Raw genomic sequence first — 22229 nt, 5'->3', positions numbered from 1 at the left:
CGTGTAAAGTTCGTTAGATGTTGTCCAACACGCCCTTGCACGTTTCGTCGTCGAAAACTGCTACCGCCATGTCACAGTTGTCCTCAAACTGGTCAAAGCATTCCTGCGGCGGACTATGTATCGCTTCTTTAGTGACCCATAGACCGCAGCCTGCAAAGGAAACAAAAGTAGTTCCCGCTGTTAGTGCTCCTCGAGCGTAACAGAAAAACAAAATTCTAGCACACTGTAAAGGAATAAGCTCGTGACCACACATGGACGTGAACTCTGCGTCATACCAGGTTACTCCCGTGTTTTTTTTTTTTTTTGAACCCTCGGTATGTGTATTTTTAACGCAACAGCGTTAAGGGCCCCGTCTCGCAGAAAATCTGGTGTCGCCTTCTGGTGCCGGCATCCTGTGAGCGAAACTTACCGTATATATTTAGGTATATGTATATGCCCCGCCTTGCTGTTTGGCATGCCGTATATGCGGGTCATATTGTCGCACCATTCTATCACTAAAGTTTGTCATACCTTGTCTTACATGCTTGACAAAGTTATTCCTAGGAATTTTGAGAATGACAGCCAGCAAAAAAAAAAATGCCCTGAAAGAAAACACCGAACACATGCCTTTTATGTTAAAACCTTCTCATATTGAAATATGAAACGTACGAAACAATAGCAGAAACCAGAAAATGCTGTAAATGTTTTGGCCCGGCTGTGCATGACCTCCGCGATCGATCCCGCGCAAGAGGCCGCATTTCTACCAGAAAGCTCGCCTTCGTGCATAGCTTTCGCCGCCAGGGTTTCCCGGTAAACATTACGGTTGCATAAGCTGCAGTTGCCGGTAAGCATGAAAAGCAGTCAGGGATCTTTGAAAGCTATTGCTTTCCACTCTTAAAGGCCAAGCTTAAGCGTCCTCCAATTTTTCCACATCTCTGTTATACCTCTGACATACGGGCACAAAAGTAAAGTCCTTTGCAGGAAACTCCTTTTGCTACTCTGAAGGACCCTTTGCAGAAAGGAGTTGCGCCGATGACACATGACAGCGCACTAACTTCTTTAGGTGCTTCCTCAAATGAACGCCACAAAAAAGAAAAAAGGTCTGCTTGTTAAATCAGCAAGCGAGAAAACATATAAAAGAAGCTGCGCATGTAGGTTATATTTAGTGATTGTAGAACCAAACAAATTTTTTTCTCATTTTTGATCGCTTATAATGCGCGTATTTGGAATTTAACATGGGGGCGCTAGCGACGTGGTGCGGGCGTTTGAGAGTATAACTAGAGTAAATCTTCACTGTTCGACAAATCGCATTACCGCTTAAACATTTTCCAAGGTAAAAAATACTTACGGGGCACCTTAGCTATCTAACAGGCTTCTTTCTATTGATGAGTTGTGCCCGCTGTATGTGAGAGTACACCTTTCCACTCGAAAAGTAGATGCCCGATTATCTTTGCCACAAAGGAACTTTGTCGGGAGGGAGATACTCCTTTGTCGTGTGTCACTGTGCTTGAACGCCTTCCCAGTAGATGTCCCCTTACCAAAAGGACTTTAGAGTGCCAGTGTGTCAGGGGTATTAGACTTGCTTATTTGATCACACGATAAAATGTGATGGTTTATCCTGTGCATTCTTTTAAGTTGTTGCTGCTTGTGATGAATAATGCGACCAAGCGGATAGAGAAATTATTTTATAAAAATTACTAGGGGTCCCTAATGTTGCGACTAAGACGATTTGAAGGCGAAATCCCGAGTGCCGCTAACTCAGTGATGCGACGACCACTTTTTAGAGCGAAGCTGCTAAGGGCTAGGTTCCAGGAGATCGCGTCCGTGAACGGCGGAAGTAGCCAAAAATCTTGTGGCGTCTCGTTCACTTGGTATGTACCAAAATTGGCATGGAAGGGTATGAATGTATGACTAGCATGACTGATAAGTCATGACATCAATAACCAGACGTGCTCGTCAGTTAAATCACGATTAAGGATAATAAAATCACGTGTGGCGCATACCTGCATTAAATGTGCGAGTATGAGCCAGGCACAAGCAAGAAAGATAGAAAGAAAAGGAAAGAAGGCCGGAAGGAAAGAAAGAAGGAAATAAATAAAGAAAGAGGGAAACACACAGAGAAAGCGAGAGGGAAGGTAACCACGTGTGAAGGAAGGTAACCACGTGTGGCTCATACCCGCATTCGATATGTGGGTTTGAGCCGTCGATAGCAGGAGCGGGAGAGATCTCCTCGGCGTCGCGGGCGGACTTCGCGCAGCAAACGCAAACTTCAAACTCCTGCAGCGATAAGCTAGGTCACGTCTCAAATGAAAATGTTCGCGGGTGGGCAATTCGAAAGTGCATACATTTCTAATATAATACTCCCACCTGTTTAGACAATTTACGTTATTCTTTTCTTCACTTTAAATTCTGCTGGCTCAAAAATATTGTTACTTGAAATGGAGCCCTTGGGTTCTTTACCCTTAGTCTTGCTCATACAGCGAACATCTTGACTGTGGCAGTCTCGATACCTGAAGGCAGCATACAGCAGTTTACAGACCGTGTTTTTGCCCTGTACAAATGTGCTAGTTCGTGCCCACAGCAGCGTTCACTGTGCGCGATTGTCTCACGCGCGCAGCGGGGAGTCGGGAGATGTGCGGCGCTTAGAAGGAGGAGGAAAGGGCCAGATTAGTACGCATCTGCTCTTCCACTTAAGGTTGCGGCAGCTTAGCGCGGCCGCCCACGCCCTATCTTTGAAGCCATCTGCGATGCGTTCGAAGGCTACACGGCAAGAGATACTTGATAGTTTCGTGTGCGCCGAGTTCTCATGCGTCTAGTTCCCACTGAAGTGAGAGCCAGCACGAAAGGGAATTCGCTCGCCGCGGCTGCCGCTCTTTATCATGCCAGCGTTGTGACAGCGAGTGTCCGCGGTCATCGATTGAGATGTGTTCGTGCTAGCCTGTGCGCACGTGACAGCTTGCCTGGTAATTTACTTAGTAAGCGAATGTTTACAGCAGTTTATGCTCCTGATAAAGATGCTAACCTTACTTCGTATAACTGTCTAATAATTCACTACTTTCGGTTGAAACATTCGCATTTCGTTCGAAAGGGCGATATTTTTCATTGTTAGGAACATAAAGACCATCGCAATATTTGATAATCACCCGTAGCTAACTCTACAAATCAATAAGCGCAATTAGTACCCCGAATGATTTCGTTTAGCTCGTTGTTTGTTGGCCTCATATGATTGTAACGAAATGGTGTCCCATGGTATGCACTTCTACGTGCTTCTTGCGAAGCAATGAACAGATTGTACCGATAAGCATAGTAAATTACCGATCCTTACTTTCTCTCTTGTTGAACGGGAAATCCACTACGGCGCAATTCTTGTAGTTGGTATATATGAAATTCGCCGTTTGCTCACCATCAGCACCTGAAAAGAAATGAAAGATAACGTGCAACGTGTATCTGGGCTCGTATTCGCAATGAGGTTTTACGCTGTCATTGATCGTAATAAAGTTTTCCTGCCAATCATGATGTCAGAGATATTATTAGCGAGGGCAACCACTCAATACCAAATAACACACAAAAAGAAGAAAATTTTGACAACTCGCTCAATGAGATCTATGTGTAACTTCGAGAATTCGGCTCCCTTTTGCGAGGGTTTGGAAATCTGATTAGGGCCAGTGTGGAAGTAAAAAAGAAGGACGGACATTATGGACAAGAACTGATCTTATGTTACGCTTTTACCTCATTGAACAGGTGAGCTGTGAACTTATATACAATAGTCCTGGACATTAACTAAACATTTTCATTAAAAACCGTTTCTTCATTCTTGCCCGTCTCAGGCACAGGCCGGCGGCCCCGAAAAATCTTTTACAATTGCATATCCATCTCACTGGACAATGCCAGTATAATTTTTTTGCTCACCAATACTCACGCGTTTTCTTGATGCACATATTCAAAACATTTCATAGGTGGACTTGTACAGGCGTCCACTGATGGTTCTCGACCGCGCTTTCTGTAGAAAACCTGAGTATGAGCGCAATTATATACTATATCAGTATACACGTTGCTTTTTTTGTTTATAATAAATGTCAATTAAACTGAGGCAGCAAGATTTTTAAGCTAGCATGCATAAATGCCACCGTTTATAAAACCCTACAGCATTTTTTTCTTAATTTCTGCATGTGTGTGCACCCGTGTCTGCGTGTGAGCTATATAAGTGACGTCTTCCGCGGCGATTCAAGCCGAATACAGGCATTTCTTTGAAATAACTGGTGTAATTCTTATGAACACTACAAGGTGAACGGCTGCCAGGTAAACTGCGCCCGTATTCCCAAAAATTTCTTTTGCGTAAGAGCGTTCTCTCACTGGCCAGAAACCCGTCGAAATATGTTAGTGTCAAGGGCTTTGGCTGCTGAGCACGAGGTCGTAGGTTCAATACCTGCCGCGTCGGCCACATTTCGATGGTAGCGGAATGCAAGAGCACCTGTCTGCCGTGCAATATGCGGGTGCTAAAGAACCTCAGGAGCTCGAAATTCCATTTCCCATTCCTCCGTGCCTCATAATCAGACCCTTATTTCGGTTTGTAAAATCCAAGGTATTTTTTAGATAATTTTTTTCTCGTTTCCGAGCAATCCAGCATCAGCCAGTCATGACAACAATCGCCGCTATAGCAGGTGGGAGCGCTCGTCTTATGGCAAGTCGAGGGCACTAGAGCACTGCACGGGCTCGGGCTTACCCGAAAGCCCGGGCCCGGCCCGGCCCGTGGGCCGGGCCGGGCCGGGTAGAGGAATTTTTTCACGGGCTCGGGCCGGGCTCGGGCACGGCGTGTGCTTTTTGACCCGGGCCCGGGCCAGGCTCGGGTTTTTAGACGCGGGCCCGGGCCGGGCTCGGGCTTTCTTCGAGTTATTCTCGGGCTTCCAAACTCTGAAAAACATGTATTTCTCGGTCTCGGGCCGGGTTCGGGCCGGTTTCGAGTCGGGCTCGGGCCGGGCTCGGGCTTAAGGTACAGGGGTGGCGGGCCGGGCCGGGCGGGTAACGTAGATTATTTCCGGGCCCGGGCCGGGCCCGGTTCTCGCCATAAAAGTTCTGATCGGGCTCGGGCGGGCCGCCCAATGTAAAAACGGGCCCGGGCCGGGCCCGGGCCGCAAAATTCGGCCCGTGCAGTGCTCTAGAGGGCACCACTTCAATAACAGAAGCTTTGTGAATAAAGGGCCCTCCCAAACACCTCGTAATGGTAGTTTTGCACACATCTTATTTGCATTTGTGCTAGTTTGTTTGACCATTTCTATCCCTTCGCTGACCTACGGTGAAACTTATGGTCACCTAGAATATTAGTAAAGCACATAATTTCGTTTTGACGTAACTAAGAAGAACGTAGTACCACGTGTTCTTGGATGTCGTGATTCTTTCTCATTTTATCAAAACCATTCGTATTATACCATGTGGTATTCACAAAGCAGACCGTAGCCCAAAGCAGCCATTTTAGCACGTAGCAGCCGAACGTAACAATAGACATCCGCTAATCCACTGAAACGTGCTGGTCACTGAGAAATAGGGCTTATGAATTAAAAGTGCAGACTAGTTTAGGCCCTGTAGCTTCCTTACAGGTTGCAGAGTATTAAAGAGATTTCTGAATGCGCTCTTTCTGACCAAAACAACGAATAAATCCGCTACACCTGTGAGGGAAAAAAAAGTTGCCGTGGCTTAGCTCGGCTATGCCAGGATATACGTAGCGTTAGCAAAGGTTCAGCTGATTATTCTTAGCTTTCCTGGTTGTCTCCTACGCTCAACCGCTAATTGCCAGGCAACTACTTCGGGATCCGATGAGTCAAGCTTCTCCGTTCTTCTGCGCTGTTGAGCAGCATTTGCGCTCTCCTTCTCCATGGCTATACCACACTGGCAAACGCCAGTCCGAAGCGCAGCGGCTCCAGCGCAGTGTCAGACGGCGACTGCACAGCGAGCGCGCGCCGGCGCCAGCGCGTCTACTACGGCTACGACGTCACTCCTCTGGAATGCGCAGACCGGCGGCGGTGAGTCGCGCGCGGCGGCGGCGGAGTGCGCGAGAGGTGCCGGCTCCGGTGGCTCCGGTGCGCAAGCCGTGTGACATCACTGATCCTTGCGCATGCGCAGCACGGCTCTTGATGTGCCGCGCGAAACGGGCTTGGCTAGGCCAGTGTAGCTAACGCTACAAAAATAGACCAGAACTTGGCACCGCAAGCATCTCTAAGTATGTTATAGCATACTTTGATTGTGATGACCGTGACGTCTACACAGCTGCGCGTCCGTACGTTAAGGTCGACCATGAAGGAACACTTATTTATGAAAGCGACGTTCCGCCACTTCGTTTCCTATTGGCGATTTCACTCGCACGAATAGGTAATCAGCGCTTATTCTGTCTATTTGTTTTTGTCCAGTCTATTTGTTAGTAATTGTATGGATAACTCCAGGTGAATTTCTGCCGTCGCCGTCACCCCGATCTTTCGTGTAAAGTCCAACGGTGGTAATACGCACGCTCAATAAGATGGGGGAGGGAAAGGGGCCGCTTATTGCGGATCTCCTCTTCTTCCTTGACTGGACCGCTGAGCGCAACAGCGCGTACGCCCTATCGTGGGGTAATCGGGGGTGGGTTAAGGCTAGCCGATCAGCGCAACCGGATGGCTTTGTGTGCGCTCTGTTCTCACGCGCCTAGATCGAGCTGAAGCGAGAGCAAGCAAGAAGAGGAATTCGCTTGCCGCTGCTGCCGGTCTTTTATGTCACCAGCGCTCTGATAGCGAGTGTCCGCAGTTATCGACTGAGATGGGTCCGTGTTTGCTTGTGCGCGCATGACAGCATGCTTGTTAATTTAGTTGGCAATAGAATTTCATTGAGCTGACAAAACTGCGTTTAGCTGTTTAACAACACGCTATCGCAATCAATGCTTCGCCGTTCAGGCGAAACTGCGACATTTGTCGTCAGACAGATGGATGCAAAACGTTTGGGGTCCGCCTATAATGCTATAGCCTCAAAGGTCCTTCGCTGGTGTGTGATAGCCCAAGGAACACATACATCGAAGACAGTGAAATCCTGGAGGCCTGTTCTGCCACTGCCTGAAATCTAGCCAAGAATTTGGTAACGCTTCCTTATGTCAGGGGAAATTATTCAGCTATATATACGCTTTTTTTCATATACTAGGCTATATCAGAGACGTATAAAAAAGTTGTCGCAGTTTCACCTGAAAGGCGAAGCATCAATTGCGATAGCAAACTTGTAGAGAGCTATACGGAGTAATGATATTAGCTTTATCAGCTGTATAAACCTGGACATGCAGCAGCATCGGCAACACGCAGAACTGTTGTCGACGCCATCGGCGTTTTGCCCGCGTTCGCTCAAAATGCGTGCGGCGTTGGTGACTGTTGCCGGAGCCTCTGATATAAATAGGCACTGCGTGCCGCAGCTAAACGTCGCCTCCCTTCCCTCCCCCTCCCCCACGGCCTCTCGCCCGTCGGAAGAAGGCGCGTTTGCTCTGCATACATGGTGATTGTAAAGGAGAACAGAGACGCCTACTACTGCAGCCCTTAAGCGAGCACGGCGCAGAATGCGCGTTTGTTCTCCGCCGTGCGTTCACTCCCCGTGAAAGACGCGCCCATCGCGCCCTTTCACTCGCACATACAGCGTTCGGCGCGCTGAGCCGTGCTCCCTCAAGGGCTGCAGAAGATAGCGCCAACCTTTCCCTTTCCCTCAAGAACCACTTACCACTACGGCGACGATTTCTTCTCCAAATGACGTCATACGGAACCTCACGGCGACGGCGACGCCGACGGAAGAAATCTGCTTTTGAGTGTCCATATAATTGCTATCGCAATAAAACCTGCATTCTTCTATACAATTATTATAGAAACGGTACGGCACGAACCAGCCCATAAATACCGATTAAGAAAATGCTCATTGCCTGAAATACAAAGTCAACCACGCCGACTCACACCGCACTGAAACCAACACTGGTACGTATGAAATACACTAGAAGACCTCCACTGTGCTCACATGACCAAATAATTATTGGAGAACCCATCTGAAAGTGAATGCTGACATTATAATGATTAGCGTTGAATCAATGTAGTGACACACCATCTTGCCACCGCCGAAACGCGACGGTTATGAAGCGTGTAGCCATCTACTCTCTCAATTACCCGACGTTAAAAAAGTATGGACTCAAGGACACGAGTCTCTCCGTGGAAATCAGTGTGCGCACGCTGTAGCCCAAGCTCATGCCACCCGGGCGCCACAAGAGAGCGATACGGCCGCATCTATGGAACCCGTACCTTTACGATACAACGCCATATTACAACACCACAGATTGAACAGACGAGAATACCCACCCCCACACAAGACCTTCTCACGTGAAGACGCAGTAGCATGGCGACAATTACAAACCAACACATACCCCCCTTTAAGCAGATTACACGCAATACACCCTGCACTGTACTTGTACAAATGCCCCCTTTGTAACGACTACGCTTCCCTATATCGCACCACATGGGCGTGCCCCAAAATACAGGTAGCCCCGCATATACCAAACCCCACACCCGAGCAGTGCGAGGTCGTGCTGACTAGCTCCGACCCTCGTGACCTGCTACAACTGGTGCGGCGTACCCGGAAGACAGCAAGACCCGCAGGAGCCCTGGACTGAGGGCACCTCCCAGCACATGCAGGAAGACGCCTGCTTGTTTTTTTTTTTTTTCTTCCTTAATAAATGTTTTCCTCCTCCCTCCTCTCGTGCTCTGGTGCGCCATCTAGCGGCATTACCTCGCAGTCCATGCGTGGCCTGTGTCTGATCGTAAATTCAGACCAGAGTTTCTGATTCAACCCAGCACCGGAGCACCAGTCAGTCAGTCACAGTCAGCCATAGTCACACTCAGTCAAAGTGACAGTCAGTCACAGTCACATTCAGTCACAGTCAGCCAGTCACAGTCACAGTCAGCCAAAGTCGCAAGCACAGTCAGCAAGTAAGCTAGTCAGTCGGTTTCAGTCAGCGAGTCAGTGACAGTCACATTCAGTCACAGTCAGCCAGTCACAGTCACAGTCAGCCAATATCGCAGGCACAGTGAGCAAGCAAGCAAGTCAGTCAGTCAGTCGGTTAGTCAGTCAGTCAGTCAGTTAGTCAGCCAACCAGCCAGCCAGCCAGCCAGCCAGCCAGCCAGTTCAGTTCAGTCCAGTTCAGTCCAGTCCAGTCCAGTCGGTCGGTGAATAATAATAAGTGAATTGTCACCGAATCAGCCCGACCAATTGTGGTCATTTGCACACACCTGGTCACTTCACCACTTCGCACCTGTCAAATTGTTAATTGTCGCTGTGGCCGGGTCTCGAATCGTGAATCACCAGCCATGCCTGCTGCTATGTCGGTCTTCCATTTCGCTTACCCAGCGCGACGGACTGCAGTTATCCAGCGCGCCCGACGCTCCACTTCGTGAGGCCTTGAAGGAAAACGGCAGAATCTGATGTTGGGATTCAGGCCTTCTTGTTCATGGCAGCCCACGACGCAGCAGTAACAACGGTGACGCTTTTTCGAGGCTGAGCTAGGTTTCTCCGGATCGGCGTCGCCGATGTCTTCTGCTTCCAGCATTACGTCCCACGGCACACGGAGAGTGCGTTTTCGTATAACTATAGGCTGCGGCCAGCTCGAAGCCTGGTCGCCATGGTCCGTGAGAAGTGACGAGCCTTTTCGCACTCGAAACAGGGCAGAAAAAAGTGCGAATCGACGCAAAACGCGGGCTAGAAACGTGCTTCGCCACAGCCAGGGCTCAATACTATCCAAGCTGGTACTACCCAGATGACGTTTTTCCCCGCCACCAGGCACCGCAACTATACCTCAAACTCCAGCGCAAGACGCCCATATAAACGCTCGTTCCCTACGCGCGCTCTCTTTCTCTCTTCAGCCATGGATGATAACGGTCGCTTCTGATAACGGCGCGCACGCTATGGATAAAAAAGTTGTCGCAGTTTCACCTGAAAGGCGAAGCATCAATTGCGATAGCAAATTGCGAAAGCAAAACGGAGTAATGATAGTAGCTTTATCAGCTGTATAAACTTGGACATGCAGCAGCACCGGCAACACGCACAACTGTTGTCGACGCCGTCGGCGTTTTGCCCGCGTTCGCACAAAACGCGTGCGGCGTTGGTGACTGTTGCCGGAGCCTCTGATATAAATAGGCACTTGGTGCTGCAGCTAAACGTCGCTTCTCTTCCCTCCCCCCCCCCCCCCCCCCCCAACGGCCTTTCGCGCGTCGGAAGAAGGCGCGTTTGTTCTACATATATGGTGAGTGTAAAGGAGGAAAGAGACGCCTACTTCTGCAGCCCTTACCGCACGGCGCAGAACGCGCGTTTGTTCTCCGCCGTGGGTTCACTCCCCGTGAAAGCACGCGTCCCTCGCGCCCTTTCACTCGCACATACAGCGTTCGGCGGCGCGCGGCGACGTACCTCCAGCAGCGGGGCCCACTCCTGCAGGAGTTCCGGCGCCTGGGCCTCCCCTCTGGCAAGGAGGAAGATCTCCTCTTCCCCGGCCGACACCACCTTTCTGCACTTCGAGGCGTCGTGGAGTTCCTTGACTCGTCAGGGCTCTCCGCACGCCTCTAAGGACATTTCTACAAGCGGGAAGGCCTCACGGCCTCCCACCCCACCCCGGGCCTGACCGGCCTGGCACAACACCCCTGCAGACTCTGCAGCACACCAAGGCCTTCCATCTCGGCCTGATACGTGCCGCCTATGCCTGCCGGTTTTGCTTCGCCCAGCCATGGCGACTCCACTCTATCCCTTTTTTCGCTCCCACTTACCCCTCCCCGTTGGCGCTGAGCCGTGCTCCCTCAAGGGCTGCAGAAGATAGCGCCAACCTTTCCCTTTCCCTCAAGAACCACTTATCATCATCGCGCGGCGACGATTTCATCTCCATTGACGTCATACGGAACCTCACGGCGACGGCGACGGCGACGGCGACGCCGACGGCAGAAATCTGCTTTGGAGTGTCCATATAATTGCTATCGCAATAAAAGGCGAGAGTGGCGGCTCAACTGCAAGCGGAGTCGAGGGCTTGCAAAGCTGCTGCAGCACGACGACCCAGACAACAAGCGGACGCGGAGTCTAATGTGGGAGAAGCTGCAGCAAAACGGCAACGCCGGCAAGCGCACCCGGAGCTGAGGGCTCGCGAAGCTGCAGCAGCACGGCAACGCCGGCATGCGGACCCGGAGCTGAGGGCTCGCAAACTGCAGCAGTGCGGGAACGCCGGCAAGCGGACCCGGAGCTGAGGGCTCGCGAAGCTCGCGCTTTAACCGAGCATCGGCGCCACCAACCTCAGGTAGAGAACGCTTCCGTCGTTTTGCCGCCGCTTCCCGCGCTCTCGCCGCCTCTGGGTCTGCTTGCCAGCGTCGCCGTGCCGTTTTACTGATCACAACGCAGTCTTAATGAAGGAAGCTGCAGCAGCACGGCAACGCCCGCATGCGGAGCCGGAGCTGAGGGCTCGCAAAGCTGCAGCAGTACGGCAACGCCGGCAAGCCGACCCAGAGTTGAGGGCTCACGCTTGAACCGAGTATCGGCGCCACTAACCTCAGGTAGAGAACACTTCCGGCGTTTTGCCGCCGCTTCCCGCGCTCTCGGGGGATTCACCGTTACCCGAATGATCCCCCGGTGCTTCGCCTACTCATAATCATTCACTTCGTGGATATGTGGTGATTCTTTTTATTGAAAGGTGGCGCCAGCGTCGCCTTCACCTGAAAGAGCGGCCCCGCGCGCCGGCCGGACGCTCGTCGCGTCGGAGACCCTACCCCAGCTGCATGGAGCTTTGACAGGCGTTTCGCTCTGCTGCATCTGGTTTTCATACGCGGCGGCGGAAACAGTGGTTTTATTCCCCTCTTACCTGTGGTATAGTGCCTAGAATATACTTATATTCTAGGCACCACAGGTCAAAAAAATGGAGAAAGGGCGACGACAACGATGCAAGCGGCGCAACAACGACGGTGCCTCGAGCAGATGACAGCTAATCAGCCCGTGAGCTTGCCTCACCTAATGGGCACTGCCGAAACCACCGGAGCCATTGTTTATTGACCGCAGCTTCAGAGTAAGTAGGCAGCCGACATGCAACGCCATTGAAAACGGCGTTGCATGTAGGCTCCCTAAGAATAAGGCAACGGCAGCGCCGCCGCAATTTCAGCGTATTCTTTTTTTTTTTTTTTTGCATCAACCTCGGCGCTTGTGAAGGCATCCGCAGGACGCACTCCCCATTCTAGTACACTCCAGCGCGACACTGGGCGCGTTAAGTTAGCGCGCTCCGAACTCCAAAGGAGCTCGCTCGAGTGCGCTCGAGTGCGACGCCTTCGGAGCTTAACTTAACGGCGATTTTCGCCGACTGCTTTCGGGCGCACGAACGCGCCGTCTGGCGAATGTTGTGTTGCTTCCGCGACCGCTATCGCATTGAGCGCGCTTTTTGAAGATGGCGCCGCCGATAAACACCATCCTGCAGTTCTTGATAGACGATGAAGAGCTAGAAGAACTTGACGCGCGGCGACGAACGAAGCAGCAGCGGCTTATGTATGCGATGCAAGCTTTTCGTGCTGTTCTCAGAGGATAGGGTCCTAACAGAGGATTTATTTCTGCTCCGCGGTATGCTGACTGATGACTCATTGCCGATCGCAAGAGGACAGAAAGCCTTATGATCCGAGGCATCCAGGATTATGTGATCAACCTTCTGCCCAGATACACGGACACACAATTCAATGAGCAGTGCCCCAACATCTTCCATGATAACATGAGAACCTGAAGAAGTCATACACATGAACGTAGCGACGAGAAGGCGCCAAACTGCGACTGTCCGATTACGTACCTGAGCGTCTGGCTAGTAATGATCGGGCCGTCATTTTCGGTTCGTGATAAGCTCAAACCGCGCCTACACGCGAAGTTCCCGATCATGCCTTAGAGCAGACGCCCGGCTGCGCAGCGGCGGCAGGAACGAGTGGGCAAGGAGCACGGACTTGCATAAGTGGAAAGAGTCGGAAACACGTCATTTTTCCGGAAGCCGTAGCAGGCGCGCGCTCTCGCGCACCGTTTCCAGGGGGGAGCGCGTAGAGCGCGCTCCGTAATCACGCACCGGAAGTCGCTTTTTAGCCGTTAAGTTTAAAAGAGCGCGCTCTGCTGGCTAGAGCGCGCTCGAGCGCCTTAACTTAACGCGCCCACTGACACGGCTCCGCCGAGCTCCCGGCAGCTGCGCGCTACTGCGCATGCGCTGTGATGTTATCCCGGCGCGTCTACGCTGACTGCCCGTACACTGTGAATAGCTTTCGCCAAACTTCCCTTACGACTTCGCCACCAGCTACGCACTACTGAGCATGCGCCGGGTGTCAGGCGTGACGTCACGGTCAACTGTGCATTCGCTCCTAAGTTCCGTATGAAAGCCGGTGTGCGGCGGCGGCGCGACAGACGTAGACATACGGAGACCAAGGCAGATGCGCACTACCGAGGAAGAAGCCGCTTACCAAGAACCGCGGTGCGCTGCTAAGCGAGACTGCCATCGTCGACGCCGATTGGACCCAGCACGGTTAGCCGAAGAAGCCGCTGCAAAACGACGATGGCGAGCCGGAGACCCCGAGTACGCTCAGCGAGAGAATGCTAGGGAACGGGAGAGAAAGCGTCGGCTCCGAGAAGTCCCGACGTGAGAGAAGCCGAGAACGAACGATACCATGGCCGTAAGTCCGTGGGAGGCGCGAACGGCCGATTCCGGCCTGAGCTTCTCTCTCTCGAGCTTGGACATCCGTGCCGTGTCTGCGACCGTCTATGGTTCAACAGGAACCTCTCTGCGCTGAGCTCGGTGTGTAGCTGCTACAAACGTGTGCTCGGACTGCAAGTGCTTCGCGAGGCGTTCCCCGATGCCACGGACCACGAGGAAATGCTTGTATGTCGGACTTGCCGGGAATCTCTACTGTATAACTTAGCATCTCTTTGTAAAACTTACCATCACTTCGCATTACTTCGTTTAACTTCGCATCAGATGGCATTACTTCGTATAACTTAGCATCACTTCGTGTAGCCAGGACCAGCTAGGAACCGATCAGCTCCGCTGTGTCCTTAGCCTTGCGCCGCTAGTGCAAGCTACCCCGTATTTTTTATTTTATTAGTAATGAGTGAGTACCCCTCGTTCAAGTGTCACGTCACTGATGGCGTCACTTCTGGTGATGGAGTTTCACGGGAACCTGTACTAACGCGGTGGGCATCTGAAGTGTATGATTGTGCGCTTTCGTGTCGAGCAACAGGATTGTCCTTGATTGTTTACAATTATTCCTGACACTTAGTTGTTTACTATCGCAACCCTGCGCTCTGATGTCATATGTATCATCAATCATAAGCACAACTATCGATATCTACCTGTTTTACTTTTTGGGATTTATCTTTAATTTTGTCTCCCCTCTGTGACAAACCGGAAGTCGGTCCCTAACCGGAAGTTGCTGCGCAAGAAACAAGAGTGCCACTCGGTGCTCGTGCCACTAAAAATGCTCGGCAGAACCAATCTCACGATGGCTGTCATCGGTAATGCATTAGCATTGAATAAATCATCAGCATCATCATCAGCCGATATTTATGTCCACTACAGGACGAAGGCCTTTCCTTGTGACCTCCAATTACCCCTGTCTTGCGCTAGCTGATTCCAACTTGCGCCTGCAAATGTCCTAACTTCATCACCGCACCTAATTTTTTGCCGTCCTGGACTGCACTTCCCTTCTCTTGGTATCCATGCTTTAACTCGAATGGTCCACCGGTTATCCATCCAACGCATTACATGTCCTGCCCAGCTCCATTGTTTTCTCATAATGTTAGTTAGAATATCGGCTATCCCCGTTTCCTCTCTGATCCCCACCGCTCTATTCCTGTCTCTTTACGTTAGACCTAATATTCTTCGTTGCATTGTTCTTTGTGCGGTCCTTAACTTGTTCTCGAGCATCTTTGTTAACCTCCAAGTCTTTTGCCCCGTTGTTACATATGTTACTATTTGGCACCGGTATAATGCAATGATTGTACACATTTCTTTTCAACGACAGTGGAAAGCTCCCAGTCAGGACTTGGAAATGCCTGCCGTATGCACTTCAACCCAATTTTATTCTTCTGTAAATTTGCTTCTCATGATCAGGGTCCCCTGTGATTATTTGACCTATATAAACGTACTCCTTTACGTACTCGAGACTGACTGGCGATCCTGTATTCTTGTTTCCTTGCCTGGCTATTGCACTATATCTTTGCCTTCTATATATTAATCTTCAACCCCCATCTATATATATATATATATATATATATATATATATATATTATTGCTGAGAGCGTGTGGGGCTATACTAGTACAGGTGCAATAATGTTAGGAGGGCCCACTAAGCTTCAACAAAGGCAGTCCCTCACCACAACAGGAATTGGCCTCCCCGGTGCAGTGTACACCCACTAGCTCCCTCATGACTCCTCCCATTAATTTAATTGAGTAAATATAACCACACAACGTATTGCCTCCGTGGAGACGGGTTACGTATGAGGGGTGTAAGGGGTGCACTGCAGCGAGACTCTTCTTTCACGCTTCCCTAGGAGCACTTTGCGCAATCTAGGGCCGCTGCCGCGAAGCCTGAGATGACATCCAAAATGCCTGGCGTGCCAATGCGTGCCAATGCACGGAAACGAGTCACGCGACTACCGGGCTCCTCTCTCGCGATTTTTTCTGGACACGCTACTCCATCTAGCCGCGCTACCGACAAGTCCGCACGCGGCCCCCTAGATGAGTAGCGTTGCGCCGATGCCTGCGAACGCTGAGAATTACTTGCCGCACACTGAGTGGCACACACTTAGTGACCCAAGTTGGCGAGACTCATGACATACCCATTGCATTTATGGCGCAGCTCGCTTAAGCGTTGGCGCGAAAGGCATTGATTGGAAAATGCCACATAGCCAGCGCATTGGTGGCACAGCCTGCAAATGCATCGGGTTGCTGTCCTTGAGGAATCCTTGGAACGTGAGTACAATTCCGCTGAGCATAGGATAAATTTAGGGATCTTGTTCGCCATTGTAGGACGGAACATACCACTTTACGCGAGTTTGTTTCAAAGATGTTCATTGAAGAGTGGCACATACCTACAAACGCATACCCAGTGATCCAAGTTGTCATGAACGGGGTTCATTTAAGACCAGCACAAACCGAATGGCACATAACCAGTGCTCAAAGTTGGCGCCAAAAAGATTGTTCGAACAGCGGTGCTTACCCAGACTCCCATCTACGGCGACCCGTGTCGGCGTGAAAGAGCTTTGTTGGAAAATACATGTACAGATTGGCGCATACTCAGTGACCCAAGATGACCCGATCTCTTGCTTGGAACCTTGTTACCTCAACCTAGCAGCACGATACTCTTACCTTTCGGCCACAGACTACCCAATGAGCCAGGTAGGCAGCAAAATTGTTAGGTACAGACATAGATAGCTTGATACATAGATAGATAGATAGATAGATAGATAGATAGATAGATAGATAGATAGATAGATAGATAGATAGATAGATAGATAGATAACCCCAGGAAAGCGCGTGAAGTACCCTAAGAATGCGAACGCATTAACAGTCATACACCTTTACAACTTTACCATACAGTTCATAGGGTGTAACTGATGGAGGAACGCATTAAGTAAAAACAGTTTTGAAAGAAAAAGAGTGTGTTTTTTTTCTACTGTGTGAACAGAATGTTTGTTCCGTAACCAACCCGAACAACAAGAACAACCCGAGATAATAGATCACGTTTTTCTACAGTGTTGGGAAGGAGTGTATTCTTGGGGTGCTTTACAAAAGACAGTTAAAAAAAGAACTCCGGCTAGACGGCAACGGCATCCGATATCTAGCGATAGGAAATGACAATGTGCTTCCATTTGATCTAGTTATGTTCATTGCCCTTAAATTCACAGCCTCTGGCCCTCCAAAATGGCCGGGTATTACTGTGACCCGAGACGCACGACCTGCGCGAATGTTGAGAAAGTAAAAACTCCTATCTCGAGGTGCAAAAAGCACTGCCCGCCGGAGTGGTTGTAGAGCTCAGAACCTTCTATAAAATTAAGAGAATTTTGATGGGATTGCAATAATGGTGGTTGGCTGATGCTACATAATCCTTTGCACGTGCTTCTTCTGTGAACGAAGGGCTTCATAATGAGTGAACTTGCAAATGAGACAATAAAGAAAAGAAAAAGCCCCCATGGCGTAATGGTTTCAATACCATGCAGGCTTGTGCGCTATAGGTTCTGTGTTCTAATCCTGCGTCGGACAATTTTATTAGGGTTAATTTATTATCACTTACTTGATTTTCTACAACACTATAAAGATAAACTTGCAATGTCAGAAAGCCATTTGAAACAAAAGGACGAAGTTTACGCAAGCCTATTTAGTAACCATAATGACCATGCTGGCTGAATTGCCTTGCTTTGAGCTCCAGTAGAAAGTAGTGCTCACAAATTGTACTTCGTCGTAGTGCCACATTTGCCTCTAGTAATAATTTTATAAAACTCAATGCTCGAAATGGTTAACTACTACTGCTGCACCAGTTTCTAGATGGGACCACTATCCCGTCAAACGCGTTCAGGCGTTAGAGGCCAAATACGTACGAAAACGTGTCTCAAACTTTTGCTTCAAGACGCATCACCATCAGGAAAGACGTACAAAAACTGATTTTAGCCAAAACGCCCAGAGGCGACGAACTATAAATAAATAATCATCGATTTCGGCCCCTCCTCGATAACCTCCAACGGGGAGGCGGTGAAACGCGTCATGTCAAACATAAATTACGTTTTATTGGCTCAGATAAACTCCACAAAGAAGTTGCTGTCTATTTGTGTGAGGTAAGGTCGCCTTTATGTTAAACTCTTGATAATTACTTTCTGCAGCGAATCTGGGGCCCCGAAGCAGGCTGCATTTCTGGCTGTTCTTTGAGTGACACGTGATGCGGATCACACTAAGGCACGACGCCATCGGCTTCACCACCGCCGACCCAGAACCGCTGCACAGCTCCCCTTAACAGCTTTGCTGCACAATGAATTCTTCCCATAAGCTGCCCAAAAACAGCTGACACGTCAAACGATGCAGTCACATGGCTAGACATATAGATATTTGGCTAAAGGAGACTTTTTCAGTGATCATTAAGAACGGATCGGTTAGGATGCGTTTCCGTCGTTACCAAGTGGTAAAGATGGCATTAGCCATTTTGGGCCCCACAATTCCAAGGTAACTCCAGCTCGAGCAAAATATTCGTGGTTTTAATTTACTACTGAATTCATATTTACCATCATCCATCGTGAAGAAAGGCTTGTCAGGTGTTAATCCTTCACTCATATGGTAGGTGTGGTTCTCTCTGAAAGATACACAAAATTTCCGCTCTCAAGCATCTCCTAGGCCAAATGAAACGAAATATGTTTGAAGCACAGTCTAATTATCTTGTTTTCAAAGCACTCAATCATATACACCTCTCAAATAAACTCAGACGTTTGTCTCACTTTTATTTTTGTACATATCTCTTTTCATTATTCTCAAGAAATGTCTCATTCAGGCACTGCCATTTGCGAAGTGTTTGCCACGCAGCACACGGTGTGCCTTTCAATGGACATCCGGCTAGAAATGCCAACTTGTCCCCACCGTTTTTCCTAAGTTACCGAATCAGATAGTGGTATAGAACATACTGAAATCAGAGCCTACTCTCTTAACAATGCATAATTACAGCAGTGATAAATAGAAGCTTCAAGGAAAATTTTTACTAATGCAACAACACTCCGGCACTTGATGTTGTATTTAAGAAAACGTTAAATGACGATAAAGGTGCCGCCACCCTTCACCGATGCTTCGAATGCCGACACTTCCATTCGTCAATTTCATGTTCATTGAACTCGATAAATACTACAATCTGCTTCGCTAAAACTTTGTACAAGTTATCCGAAGCAAGAAAATAATAATTTGGCTCTGTAGCTCCAACACTAGGATTGCAAATTCATCTTTTGCCATCCACTATGCTTTTCTCGCGTCGACATTGCCTGCGAAGAGCGCCTTGCCTTGCTTATGTCCTGTACAATATACGTGGTGCCGTCGCGATTACGCTCAACAACATGAGTGAGTATAATAATTTGGCCGTTGACATTAAACTTTAGTATTGGACGCCAACGACCTGATTCCAGCTAGGGCGTCATGTGTTTTTCATGTGTTCACATTCATGTGTTTTTTTCCAAGTTATCTTCTAATCATTTGCCCGAAAACTCCACCTCAATCTACCGCAACATGGTGCAATTACGTGACATGCGTTCTAAACGGCACTCACTCTGCTGCACGAATTTCCGACACTAAAGGCGATCTGACGCTTTCCTGTTTCATTCAAGCTTACACGATTACCACAAAAACGCTTTCATACACACCTCTCACCTACTGCGCGTGAAGCCAGCAACCTAGTACCTTGTGTGCAACTGCACGAAGCCCATGTTTGGAATAATAACTTGAAACATTAGATCGCCTACACCAAGCATAATCCTAAGGGCCTCCGGGTGACCCCGGATGGTGTCAAGGCCACCTCGGTGCATCTGCTGAAGGACTACGAGGGTCTTAAACCATAGCCTTTGTTATGATTGTGTAGTTATTCTCTCTCTCTCTCTCTACATAACACAAGTGATGCAGCAGCTGTCCAGGGGCGCTGTGCTTGATGGCCTGATTCAGGTCAGTCTCTGTGGTCACCCCGAGCTCGCGCAACTGTAATGCACTGAAGCTGGAACTCCTATGGTAGTTTAGGAAGCACCTGTGGTAGAAATTGAAGTGCACATACGAATAGTTGCAGGGTGTGTACGCTCAATAAATATTTCGAAAATCCCGAGCATCATCAAACAAGGTCCGCCGCTATAGCAACGTGTAATCGCAATTACTGCAAGCACCTCTTTAAGGTGCGAACGCAATGCTGAGCATGCTTTCTTGTGTTATCAATTGATGCTCATGAACCGCCGCTGAATATATAGTATATAGAGTATAGCCCCTGAATTGCAACCTAACGCTCACTTCTAAGGCCTTCAAACACAGAATCTCTCAGTAAGTGACTTCTCATGAGGGATTGTGTGTTTTTTTTTTCAGACAGTGCGACTAGAAGCGCTGAAAAGCTTTATAGGGTGGTTATCGTGGTTGCTTAAATTATTATAGAAAACTCACCAAGTTAACAATTTTAGGAAATGTGAGGAACGTTAGGAGCGATATGCAGGCAAATTTTGAAATGTGCGTGTTAATTAGAGGTTAAATAAAAATGGCTGAGACCTCGTTTGTGATAGCAGTGACTATAGTAGTGGACATAGTAGTGACTATGCTTGTATTTCTTTGAAACGATATGTGGTGCTGTAATATTGCGCTTACTTCCTTCGTCAAGCACTATGCTCTACTGCGTCCATCCGGTTGGTGGCGTTTTAACGCGAAAGCGTTAAGGGCCCCTTGTCGCAGAAAATCCGGTGTCGGCGTCGTGGGCGTTGCCCGGCCAAGAAAATTATCCCGAACCATCCGACCGCGCTTTCCCTCCGTGTGGCGCAAGGTGTTAGTGAACGAAAATTGAATTTCTCAAAGTAATATCCGTGATAATATCGGTGCGCGCCGCTGGCACGCACCGCCCAACTTTATTTTTCTCGTCAGTCGCGCGAGATCGTACCATTTAACCACAACCTGCAGACATGATAGCTTCAGATTGTAATGCGAATGTAAGAGAAAACATAATTCTGTTACAAGAAAACTCATACACAAACCCCTTTTCCAGCATTTTTACCATACAACAGCGGCGCGTCGTGGTAGTATACTTCCCTAAAACACTTCGGGAACCGAAGGGTCGCAGCGGAGCGCCAGAACAAGAGGACCAGCTCAGCAGGCTTTCAGAACGGACTAGCGCGTGCCGTGCTTGCGCCGCTGGCACGCACCGCCCAACTTTATTTTTCTCGTCAGTCGCGCGAGATCGTTTGTCGAGAACGCCGACCTAAGTGTCCCCGCTTAGCAGCGTCGGTGGGCCCTACATGGCCCCCCGCCCAGACGGGACGCGAAACGTACTCGTCGACGAGGCAGAGATGAGGCCGTCTTAGTGTAGAGCAGATTGACGGGCGCGCCGGCGACATCCGCGGGGAGCTCCTTGGGAGGAGTCTCGACGTAGGCCGGTTTGATGCGGTCCAGTGAAACTTCTTCGCGACCATTTATTAGGATGGTGGCGGACTTCTGCGTCTTGTGGAGGACACGGTACGGTCCGTACGTAGGATGGTGTAAGAGGCGCCTCTATAGCGTCTCGTCTGAGGAACACGTGGGACGAAGACTCAAGGTCTGGGCGCACAAAGATGCTGCGGTCCGATGATCGAGGCGGTACGGGGCGCACTTGCTGAATGCAGTCTTGTAGGCGTTGGAGGTACTGTCGCCGCTGGGGCGAGGGGGCCGAAGGAACGCACAAGTCTCCAGGAAGCCGCAGGGGTGCGCTGTAGACGAGTTCGGCCACTGAACAGCCAAGGTCGCGACGAAAGACGGCACGTAAGCCGAGAAGCACCATAGGAAGGTGGTCGACCCAGTGCTCTCGATCCAGGCGCGCTGTGAGGGCAGCCTTCAGTTAGCGATGGATCCGCTCAACCATGCCGTTAGCACAGGGATGATATGCAGTGGTATGGCAGTACTTAGTGCCAAGCAGGCGGTTGAGCGAAGTGAAGAGTGTACAGTCAAATTGATCGCCACGATCAGTTGTCCCAATGCTCGGGCAGCCGAAGCGGGAAACCCATGCTGAAACGAAGGCTTTGGTGACCGTTTCCGCAGTGATGTCCGGAATGGGCACGGCTTCGGGCCAACGGGTGAAGCGGTGGATCATTGTTAGAATGTAGTGACAGTCGTGAAGTCAGGAAGTGGTCCAACCAAATCAAGATGGACGTGGTCAAAACGGCAGCCAGGTGGCAGGAACGACTGCGTAGGAGACTTCGTGTGGCGGGTCACTTTGGCGGTCTGGCATGCGAGGCACGCGCGGGCCCACTGGCGAACATCGGTGTTGATGCCTTCTCCAGACATACCGCTGTATAATGAAGCGCTGCGTGGCTCGGATGCTGGGATGGCAGATGTCATGAAGTGAATGGAACACCGCACGACGGAAGGCAGCTGGAATGAAGGGGCGAGGCACAGCCGCTGACATGTCGCACCAGAGGGAGCCAGGCACAAACGGGTGAGAAACGAGTTGTAGACGGTGGGAACGGGGATGGTCACGCAGCGCTTTCAGCTCGGG

General features: G+C 49.8%; 1 protein-coding gene across 6 annotated transcripts in view; it reads right to left on the bottom strand.

The window, feature by feature from the left end:
* Positions 1 to 22229, bottom strand: part of LOC119441915 (uncharacterized) — a 130183-nt gene that overhangs the window by 93279 nt on the left and 14675 nt on the right. For 2 of the 6 annotated variants that reach the window (XM_049661723.1, XM_049661720.1), the window contains exons 3-4: positions 18268 to 18335; positions 3305 to 3391 (exon numbers count right to left, since the gene is read on the bottom strand). The exons of 3 other annotated variants lie outside the window; for them this stretch is intronic. In XM_049661723.1, coding sequence (XP_049517680.1) covers positions 3305 to 3391; positions 18268 to 18335 — 155 coding nt within the window. The remainder of the gene's footprint in view (positions 1 to 3304; positions 3392 to 18267; positions 18336 to 22229) is intronic. One more of the 6 variants, XM_049661724.1, reaches the window with a different exon arrangement.

Source organism: Dermacentor silvarum, chromosome 2 (genome assembly GCF_013339745.2).
Source record: "Dermacentor silvarum isolate Dsil-2018 chromosome 2, BIME_Dsil_1.4, whole genome shotgun sequence".
Classification (NCBI taxonomy): domain Eukaryota; kingdom Metazoa; phylum Arthropoda; class Arachnida; order Ixodida; family Ixodidae; genus Dermacentor; species Dermacentor silvarum.
The sequence above is the reverse complement of the archived record's forward strand: the minus strand, read 5'-3'. Positions and strand labels throughout refer to the sequence as shown.